This window comes from Prionailurus bengalensis, unplaced genomic scaffold, assembly GCF_016509475.1.
Source record: "Prionailurus bengalensis isolate Pbe53 unplaced genomic scaffold, Fcat_Pben_1.1_paternal_pri Un_scaffold_49, whole genome shotgun sequence".
NCBI classification, from domain to species: domain Eukaryota; kingdom Metazoa; phylum Chordata; class Mammalia; order Carnivora; family Felidae; genus Prionailurus; species Prionailurus bengalensis.
The window spans coordinates 116-11,583 of NW_025091154.1; the positions used below are offsets into that span (position 1 = coordinate 116).

General features: G+C 40.3%; 1 protein-coding gene across 1 annotated transcript; it reads left to right on the forward strand.

Annotated features, from left to right (window-relative positions):
* The first annotated feature begins 2,758 nt into the window (after positions 1-2,758).
* On the forward strand, positions 2,759-4,854 carry LOC122478316 (cationic amino acid transporter 3-like). The gene has a single exon (XM_043571948.1). It carries the CDS (start codon positions 2,944-2,946, stop codon positions 4,729-4,731), a length of 1,788 nt encoding a protein of 595 aa, XP_043427883.1. The 5' UTR covers positions 2,759-2,943; the 3' UTR covers positions 4,732-4,854.
* Positions 4,855-11,468: the final 6,614 nt, after the last annotated feature.

The window sequence follows — 11,468 nt, forward strand, 5'->3', positions numbered from 1 at the left end:
TATTTGGTTCTTTTGGGGTTGCTTCTCTGATATCTTTATATCTCTAAAGATCTACTGTCCCTCATCTTCAGTAAAAGTGGGAAGAGCTCAAGGGCCACCCTGCACACACAGTTGAATGAAACAGAAATTATCAAACTCATTACCCATCTCCAACCCTGCCATTTAAATGGTCATCCTCTGGGATTCCTGCTCAGGGTCCATGGATGGATTTCAGAATGTTGATGACATTATTTTGAGGTGACCAACCTCAGAGGGGTGTGTGATTGAACAAATGTTAGGAAACATATTTTTCTTTGTTGGGAGGTAGGTGACTGGGGACGGTTCCCCAGAGAAACATGGTACAAGCATCCTTAGTGCCCAGTAAGAAGCCTCTAGAGACAGTTGAAGGAGCTGAAGGATAAAGAGGAACTGGGAAAAGGGAAATAGGTTCAGAGAGAACTAGTAGGTGGAGTACCCCATCTTCCCTTGTTCTCCACCCTCTTTCTAGCAGGTATTCCTTCTCTGTATTCTCCATGTCCTGACAATTATAGGATTCTGATTCTCCTTCAGTTTAAATCTGTTGAGTGCCTGCCATTTATCAGGCTCTGAACCAGATCCTCTCATGACATCACCTCATGCAGTCCCTTTGTTGATCCTGAAGTGTACTGAGTAGAGTCAACCCCTCCCTCAGTCATGAACTTTTAGAACCATAGCCTTCTGTCAGGCCCCTTTCAAGGTATTTTATTTTCCCCTTTCATCCTGAGCTCTTTCTTATTTCCCCTCCTCACTGGATGCACTTGCTTTAGTGTATTTAACAAATGCTCTTCCAGTCCATGTTCTATATGTGTATTTAGATACATACATCCACTGGAATTTTGATACATTAGCATAAATGGCATATGGGAGAAGCCCAGGTGTTATGAGGAAGGGCATACATAGGAAGGGCAGCATAAAGGTCAGGGGAGGCTTCCTTGGGAAGCAACACCTGAGCTGGGAACTGAAAAAGAAGTAGGGGTTAACTAAGGGGAGGGATAAGAGGGCATTAGAGGCAAGAGAACAGGGTGAGTGTGGAATTTCACAGCAGGATCAGGAACTGGGCAGGGGATGAAGATAGGGGAATCAGCACAGGTGAGATGATGAAGGAAGGAAGAATTATGAAGGAAGGAGAGTGGGAACCACTGAAGGGTTTGAAGACTGGGGGTGGGTGGGGGACACATCAATTACATTCATAGTATAGAAAGTTCCATGAGTTAAGAATTGACCCTCCTTATCTATCTCCCATGTTGTTGGTAAATCATAACATTGGAACTGGTGGATGGCAAATAAGAAGTCTAGATGTATTTGTAGACAGAAGGTCAGAACCACAACATAAGATGTCTTTTGATAACCTATAGAGAAGATATTTCAATTTTGACTTGTTCTGTTTTTTAAAACTTCTTACAACACTTCCTAAAATTCTCTCAAAACCAAAGCCAGAGTAGAGAGGAGAGTAAAGTCTGCATGACTTTGTCTTTTCTGTTTCCCACTACTCATTTCTGGGGCATTGCTGTGAATTCTTCATTTAAAGCCTCACTCCCCTTGAAGAGGGGCCCATTTGAATAGTAGCAGTAGAGGAGGAGAAAGGGGGAACTACTAGAAAGTTTTCTTCATTAAGAAAATATATTCAGACAATGATTTGAGAACATTAAAATAACTCCTTGTGAAAAATCAATAGACAGTTACAAGTGAGTGTTTTCATACAAGCTTACAGAACAGGGAAGATTTTCCAGGCGGCTATCAGCTGACATCACAGATGGCGAGGTGTTTACAGAGCACACTGTGGCCAGCAAGGAGACTGTCTGCAGAAGTGAGCTCACCTTCTCTTCTGAAATCCAGAGAGAGGAGACAGAAGAATTGTTTTTGTTGTGAGCTACTGAGCTAAGTAACTTACTTCTTTCCTCCCTACTCATCACACTCTCATAACTGAGGATGTAAAACTGTAGTTAATTTTTATCTGGGAGCTTTGGGTGAGGTTTACTGAATTCCTAGAATTCATACTATGGCCTTTCTGGCTCTCCTCTGTTCTTGGTAATGGATTCTTGGTTGGATGTTGCATTCATTTCTCCAGTGTTTCCTTACCCTGCAGCTTGTTCTTATAGTTCTTGAAGGTAGTTCTTGCAGTCCCTGACCATTCCTTCCTCTTCCTCTCTTTTCACATCACATCTGTGATAGGAAGCTAAGAGTGAAGAGTTGGACTGTACATTCTGTGACAATCAGCACAGCTAAATGAATGATTCAGAATGAAGGTAAAGGGAGCCAAAGTGACATCTGACCTTGGCTAACTGATTTTGGAGGTAAGGGTTTTGAGACCCAGGGAACACTATTTGTATTTTAAACCCAGATGATGGTTAGAAATAGTCCTATAACTGCAGTGAGGCCTTCTACTCCATGAATTAATGGGTCATAACTCATGCTCAAGCACCATGTAAATATCCCATGTGTGAATTATCGCATAATATATTCATGCTGTGTTGCTTCTTATAGTTTAATTAGTATATGAAGCTACATGAATTAGATTAACCCAAATGGGATTATGTTATGTGGTGTGTAAAATAGGAGAATGTTAGGAAGTATTTTTCACTTTTTCTGGGGGGAAAAGCAAGATTGATTTTTCTATGACATCTTTTGGTGTCAGTTTCTGTGATTCTTGGGCTGCAAAAAGTGACATGGGACTTCTGAGTTTTCTGTGGTTGGTTGAACATCATTGTTCAGTAAATATTTATTGTTTTTTTTTAGGCATTATAGAGGGATAACACATACCAGATGAAATACGAAGCAATAGCTTTAAAGCCTTGAGAGCAACAGAACTTGGCTGCGTCAACCCAACTTGGCTTAACTCCGGCTCACCGAACAAAATCCCAGATTCTATGCTTTCTGGGCTTGCTATAGCTTTCTGATCCTGGAATCCTCTTCAATTCCAGCTAGATGCTGCGTCAGGCACTTCGCAGATTTGGTCAAAAGCTGGTACATAGACCTCTGCTCAAGGAACCAGTGGCTGAGGATGACCCACAGAGAAGACTGAGCACTCTGGATTTAGTGGCCCTGGGTGTAGGCCGCACAGTGAGTGTAGGTGTGTATGTCCTGGCTGGTGAGGTGGTCAGCAATCAAGCAGGACCATCCATCGTGATTTGCTTTTTGGTGGCCGGCCTATCTTCTGTGTTGTCTGGGCTGTGCTATGCTGAGATTACTGCCCGAGTTCCCCTCTCTGGCTCCTCATATCTCTACACTTATGTCACTATAGGTGAACTCTGGGCTTTTATCACTGGCTGGAACCTCATCTTCTCCCTTGTGGCTGATACAGCCAATGTAACCCGGGCTTGGACTTTAGCTTTTGCCAATCTGCTTGGGAACCAGATCTCTCAGACCCTGCGTGAGAGCATCTTACTGTATGTTCCCCAAGTCCTTGCAGAATATCTAGTCTTCTTTGTTGTGGGCCTTGTGTTGTTGCTCATGGAATTGCAGACTCTGAACCATAGTCAGTTTTTCCTGATTACCAAAGTGATCACGTTGGTGAAACTTTTGGTTCTTGGTTTTGTCATCATCTCTGGAATCATTAAGGGGGATCTGCACAACTGGACGCTCACAGAAGACGACTACATAACGGCTGGACTCAATGACACCTCTAGCTTGAGCCCCCTGGGCTCTGGAGGATTTGTGCCCTTCGGCTTTGAGGGGATTCTCCATGGAGCAGCTACCTGTTTCTATACATTTATTGGTTTCCACAATATTTTTGAAAGAGTTGAAGAAGCCCAGAATCCCCAGCATTCAGTCCCCATGGGCATTGTGATTTCACTGTTCATCTGCCTTCTAGTATATTTTGGTGTCTCTTCAGCACTTACGCTTATGGTGCCCTACTACAAGATTCAACCTGGGAGGACCTTGCCTGAGGCATTTCTCCATATTGGCTGGGCTCCTGCCTACTATGTTGTAGCTTTTGGATTCCTCTGTAGTCTTTCATCTAGCCTCTTGGGCTCTATGTTACCCATACGTCAATTGATACACAAGATGGCAAAGAATGGCCTATTGTTCCCTGTTCTTGCCAGGATAGAAACTGGCACATATGCTACCATCGTGGCCACTGTGATCTTTGGCATTACTGCACCAGTCATGGCAGTCTTCTTTGGACTCATTGATCTTGTGAACTTCAGGTCACTTGGGTCCCTGCTAGCTTACTCCCTGGTGGCTCTTTGTGTTCTCATCCTCAGGTACCAGCCTCAGAGGAGGAATGAGGAAAATGAAGCAGAGGTGCAGGAGGAGAATGGACCTGCAGCAGAGAGGCTGACTCTACAGGGACTACTTTTTCCAGGCAGCTCCTCCTCCCCCACTCCACTCTCTGGCCGGGTTGTCTATGTTTGCTCCTCACTGCTTGCTCTGCTGCTCACTCTTCTTTGCCTGGTGCTGGCCCAGTGGCCAGTCCTGCTTTCTGGAGACCCAGTGTGGATTTCAGTGGTTATGGTGCTCCTGATGCTCATCACTGGGATCACTGGGGTCATCTGGAGACAGCCTCAGAGCTCCAGTCCCCTTTACTTTAAGGTCCCTGCCCTGCCTCTTGTCCCACTACTGAGCATCTTCATGAATGTTTACCTTATGATGCAGATGACAGCTGGCACCTGGGCCAGATTTGGTGTCTCCACGCTTATTGGGCTTGCTATCTATTTCAGCTATGGGATCAAGCACAGTGTGGAGGGAGTTGGAATGGCCAACTCCACTTAAGGTAGGGCCAAAACTGTGGACCTTGAACTCATCAGTGCCCATACATATTTAGTTTGACATCATCATACCTGAATGCAGTCTGGTCCCCCTACACAATAATTTTGAGTACTCTTTAGCAGATGGAAATGAGATCTATGGGATATTGGTGGGGGAATAATTTATTGTGAGTCAAGGATGTGTCTTTGCTCCTTCTTTCCCCCCCCTTATCTGCTTTTCAGTTATGTCTGTAGCTGCCTATTGGCTTTAAAAAATATTTTTTTTTTAAATTTTTTTTTCAACGTTTATTTTTTGGGGGGGACAGAGAGAGACAGAGCATGAATGGGGGAGGGGCAGAGAGAGAGGGAGACACAGAATCAGAAACAGGCTCCAGACTCTGAGCCATCAGCCCAGAGCCCCACGCGGGGCTCGAACTCACGGACTGCGAGATCGTGACCTGGCTGAAGTCGGACGCTTAACCGACTGCGCCACCCAGGCGCCCCTAAAAAATATTAAAAGAAACTGGAAAAAGTGTTTTTGTTTCCTTTGGGTAAATACCCAGTCAGGGAATTACTGAATTATATAATAATTACATTTTTAATTTTTTTTAGAAACCTCCATACTGTTTTTTTAAAGTGGCTGCACCAATTTATATTCCCACCAACGGTATATGAGGGTTCCCTTTTCTCCATATCCTTTGCCAATACTTGTTATTTCTTGTCTTTTTTTTTTAAGTTTAGCCATTCTGACATGTGTAAAGTAATATATCATTGCAGTTTTAATTTGCATTTCCCTTATGATTCATGATGCTGAGCATCTTTTCATGTATGTGTTGGTGTCTGCCCATGTTTTGAATGAATTTTTTTTGGTGTTGAGTTATGTCAGTTCATAGTATATTTCGCATTAACCCCTTATTGGATATATCATTTGCAAATATCTTCTCCCATTCAGTAGGTTGTCTTTTTGTTTTGCTGATGGCTTCTTTTCTATGGAAAAGTTTCTTATTTACACTAAGTCCAAAAGATATACGCATCCTTATGTTTATAGCAGCACTATATACAATAACCAAGATATGGAAGCAACCCAAGTCTCCATCAGTAGATGAATGGATAAAGGAGATTATATATATACATATACATATATATATATATTCATATATATATGAATATTAATCAAGCATTGGAAAAAAACAAAAGAAACCTTGCAATTTATAACAACATGGATGGAACTAAAAGATGTAATGCTAAGTGAAATAAGTCAGTCAAAGACAAATACTATATGATTTCACTCACATGTAGAATTTAATAAAACAAACAACCAAAGAGACAAACAAATAAAAAAACAGACTCTTAAATAGAAGGAACAAACAGGTAGTTACCAAAAGAGAAGTGGGTGGGAGGATGGGTAAAATAGATACAGGGGATTCGGAGTACACTTAACTTGTTGAGCACTGAAAAATGTATGGAATTGTTAAATCATTTTATTATACACCTGAGAGTAATATAATGACACTATGTGTTAATTATACTTCAATAAAAAATAAAGAAAATTAGAAAAAGACAAAAGAAAAGATGAAATATGGCCTCTGCCCTTAAGGAACTTATATTCTAATACAAGAGATAAAGCACAGCTGTAACAAAAAGTAAAAAGTGTTGCCATAATAAGTAAATACAAATGAGGTGTCTTAGAAATTCAGAGTGGAGAATGACCATTTGTGGCTGCCACAGTGATGACAGTTGATGGTGAAATCAGAGAAGACTGTAGAGGAATGACATTTGGGTTAGCTCTCTCCATGGACAAATAGGATTTTGCCACACATGGGCAGCAGGGAAAGACTGTAGGCAGAGAGAACAACAGTAGGAAAACGAAGAAGTGGTCAGAGCACACTGAGCAGGTTGTGTAGCTTGACACTTGGCTGTGGGGGTGGGGGGGAGTAGGAGGGAGGATGGGCAACAGAACATACACAGGTAGATTGAAACCAGATCTTTCCTCTGATCACAAAGTACTTTGGCTTTGAACCCACTGCCCATGCTACAAATCCCTGGGGTTGCTTCTTCTACTTGGTCATGTATGTATTCATGTACTTTAAAGTTTCTCTACTATTGTCTGCTTTGGTCCACTAGTTCAGAAAGTGCACAGCTGACAGCCAAGTGTCCTTGGTTCTAGTCTTGTTTCCACCACTAACTAGCACTGTGATCTTGAGCAAGCCCTTCAGTTCCCTCAGTGCTCTGTTTATTTGTCTGTAGCATGAGAGTTCACAACTGATAATTTCTAAAGTTCCCTTTTGTTAAAAAATTGTAGGATATTGTCTTGTTCTTCTGTCTTGTTTTTCTCTCAATTTGGTCTCTACTACAAGTGATCTGAACCTGCATTCTGCCCACTTTTTACTACAACCTATTGTTGGAGCTGTAGAGGTGCAATAAATACCACATTTCCCCCTCCTATGATATTCAAGACATAGAGACAAATGATTAAACCATCAGCCTCAGCCTAATTGGCTTGCTAATCTGGCATCACTAAGTTAGATAGTCTTACTCTTCATCACAAGCACTGCTGAGCACACCCTACCTCCTACCACAAGAGAGAGCCTGTTTTTATTAGATTTTCTTGTGTATGAGCAAATTGGAGTGCATTTGTCCTGTGAGCATGTTGGATCCAGATGAAAAAAAGGAAACCACCAAAAAAAAAAAAAAAAAAAACCTGGAAGAAGCTTAGCTAGGCATGCTCAGTACCGTCTCTTTGACTGATAGACACAGAGAGAGAAGGAAGCAGAGAGAAGCCAGGGATAGTACTCTGTTCAATGAGGCTCAAACTTCAATGGATGTCACCTCACCTGGAGGGCTTCTGAAAATACACATTGTTGGGCTCTGACCCCAGCATTTGGAATTCAGTACATCTGGGTGGGACCCAGAATTTGTTCTTTTAACAAGTTTTCAGGAGATGCTGCTGCTGCTGCTGCTGCTGCTCCAGGGACCTCACATTAAAGACCAAGGCTCCAGCTTAAACTCCTCCACATACATGTAAAATGAAGCAAGGGAAATATGGCACCCTCTGAACATTCACTTCATTTCATGAAACACTGAGATTCAAATACCATCATGAATGCTTTCACAGTGGGGAAATCATAGAGAATCACTTCACAATGTTTCACAATCCCTACAGATTCTTCCCAATGCCTAGACTTAGTTAAAGTAATATCATTTTTTGGCTTCCATTTATTCACTTGTAGTTTTAAAAATATGAGCATCATAATACTAATGCTTACTTTTCCCACCCCCATATGAGATGTTTTTCAAGATTGGTTGAAGTAATGGGTATAAAAATTCTCTAAATAAACTTTGTGAATGTTAGATAGTGATTCCCTCTTAACTTCTCAGTAGAAATATAGAGCCTTTTCCTCCTACAAATAGTACATCTCAAAAGATTATTTTATTTGTATTTATTTAAATCAAGTTAGTTAACATCATACTATTGGTTTGAGGAGTAGAACCCAGTGATTCATCACTTACATGCAACACCCAGTGCTCATCCCAAGTGCCCTCTTTAAAGTCCATCACCCATTTAGCTCATTCCCCACACATACCTCCCCTCTAGCAACGTCCAGTTTGTTCTCATATGATATTTGTCTTTCTCTGATTGACTTATTTCACTTGGCACAATACACTCTAGTTCCATCCATGTTGTTGCAAATGGCAAGATTTCATTCTTTATGATTCATGAGTAGTAGTATTCCATATAAATGTGTGTGTGTGTGTGTGTGTGTGTGTGTGTGTATACACATATATATGGAATGGAACATATTTCATGGGTGGAACATGTGTCCACATTTTCTTTATTCATCAATTGATGGACATTTGGGCTCTTTCCATAATTTTACTATTGTTGATGGTGCTACTATAAACACTGGGCTGCATGTGCCCCTTCGAATTCAGCATTTTTATGTCCTTTGGATAAATACCTAGTAGTCCAATTGCTGGATCATAGGGTAGTTCTATTTTTAATTTTTTGAGTTAATGGCATACCGTTGTCCAGAGTATCTGTACCAGTTTCCATTCTCACCAACAGTTCAAAAGGGTTCCCCTTTCTCCTCATCCTCACCAACATCTGTTGTTTCCTGGGTTTTTAATTTTAGCTATTCTGACAAGCGTGAGGTGGTATTTCAGTGTGGTTTTGATTTGTATTTCCCTGATGGTGAATAGTGTTGGGTATATTTTCATGTATCTGTTAGCCATCTGAATGTCTTCTTTGGAAAAGTGTCTATTCATGTCTTTTGCCCATTTCTTCAGTGGATTATTTGTTTTCTGGGTGTTGACGTTGATAAGTTCTTTATAGATTTTTGGATACTAACCGACAAATATACTAACTGATATTTATCCCATATGTCATTTGAAAATATCTTCTCCCATTCTATTGGTTGCCTTTTAGTTTTGTTGATTGTTTCCTTTGCTGTGCAGAGCTTTTTATCTTGATGAGGTCCCAATATTTCATTTTTGCTTTTGTTTCCCTTGCCTCCTGAGACATGTTTACTAAGAAGTTGCTGTGACCACACTTTGGCTATTGTTGATAGTGCTTGCTATAAACACGGGGTGCATGTGTCCCTTCGAAACAGCACACCTGTATCCCTTGAATAAATGCCTAGTAGTGCAATTGCTGGGTCATAGTTTTTTAGTTTTTAGTTTTTTGAGGAACCTCCATACTGTTTTCCAGAGTGGCTGCACCAGCTTGCATTCCCACCATCGATGGATGAATGGATAAAGAAGATGTGGTATATATATATATATATATATATATATATATATATATTCTTTTTGATTGCCGGCTACTACTCCATTGTGTGTGTGTGTGTGTGTGTGTGTGTGTGTATACACACACACACACACACACACACACACACAATGGAGTAGTAGTCGGCAATCAAAAAGAATGAAATCTTGCCATTTGCAATTATGTGGATGGAACTGGAGGGTGTTATGCTAAGTGAAATTAGTCTGAGAAAGACAAAAATCATGACTTCACTCATATGAGGACTTGAAGAAACAAAACATATGAACATAAGGGAAGGGAAACAAAAATAATATAAAAACAGGGAGGGGGACAAAACAGAAGAGACTTATAAATATGGAGAACAAACTGAAGGTTATGGAAGGGGTTGTGGGAGGGGGGATGGGATAAATGGGTAAGGGGCACTAAGGAATCTACTCCTGAAATCATTGTTGCACTATATGCTAACTAATTTAGATGTAAATTTTTTAAAAATTTAAAAAAAGTTGCTGTGACCAAGGTCAAAGAGGTTGTTGCTTGTTTTCTCCTCTAGGATTTTGATGGTTTCTGTTTCACATTTAGGTTTTTTTCTATTTTGAATTTATATTTGTGTGTGGTGTAAGAAAATGGTCAAGTTTCATTCTTCTGCATGTCGCTGTCCAGTTCTCCCAGCAGCATTTGCTGAAGAGATTCACTTTTTCCATTGGATAGTCTTTCCTGCCATATAGGAAAGATTAGTTGGCCATACATTTGTGGATCCATTTCTGGGTTCTCTATTCTGTTCCATTGATCTATGTGTCTGTTTTTGTGCCAGTACCATACTGTCTTGATAATTACAGCTTTGTAATACAGCTTAAAGCCCTAGAATTGTGATGCCTCTAGCTTTGCTTTGCTTTTTCAAAATTACTTTGTCTATTTGGGGTGTTTTCTGGTTTCATGAAATTTTTAGGATTGTTCTAGCTCTGACAAGAATGCTGTGATTGGGATTAAGTTGAATGTATAGATTGCTTTGGGTAGTATTGACATTTTAACAATATTTTTTCTTCCAATTCATGAGCATGGAATGTTTTTCTATTTCTTTGTGCCTTCTTCGATTTCTTTCATAAGCTTTCTATAGTTTTCAGCATACAGATCTTTTACATCTTTGGTTAGGTTTATTCCTAGGTATTTTATGATTCTTGGTGCAATTGTGAATGGGATCAGTTTCTTTATTTGTCTTTCTGTTGCTTCATTATTAGTGTATAAGAATGCAACTGATTTCTGTACATTAATTTTCTATCCTGCGACTTTGCTGAATTCATGTATCAGTTCTAGCAGACTTTTGGTGGAGTTTATCGGGTTTTCCATGTATAGTATCATGCCATCTGCAAAAACTGAAAGCTTAACTTCATCTTTGCCAATTTTGATGCCTTTGATTTCCTTTTGTTGTCTGATTGCTGATGCTAGAACTTCCCAACTCTATGTTAAACAACAGCGGTGAGAGTAGACATCCCTGTCGTGTTCCTCATCTCAGGGTGAAAGCTCTGTTTTTCCCCATTGAGGGTGATATTTGCTGTGGGCTTTTCATAAATGGCTTTTATGATGTTTAAGCATGTTCCTTCCATCCCGACTTTCTTGAGGGTTTTTATTATGAAAGAATGCTGAATTATGTCAAATGCTTTTTCTGCATCTATTGACAGGATCATATGGTTCTTATCCTTTCTTTTATTAATGCGGTATATCACATTGATTGATTTGCAAATACTAAACCAGTCCTGTGGCCCAGGAATAAATTCCACTTGATCTTGGTGAATAATTCTTTTAATGTACTGTTGAATTTGACTTGCTAGTATCTTGTTGAGAATTTTTGCATCCATGTACATTAGGGATATAGGTCTAATTCTCCTTTCTACTGGGGCCTTTGTCTGGTTTTGGGATCAAGGTAATGCTGGCTTCATAGGATGAGTTTGGACTCTTCCCTTCTATTTCTATTTTTTGGAACAGTTAGAAAAGAATAGATA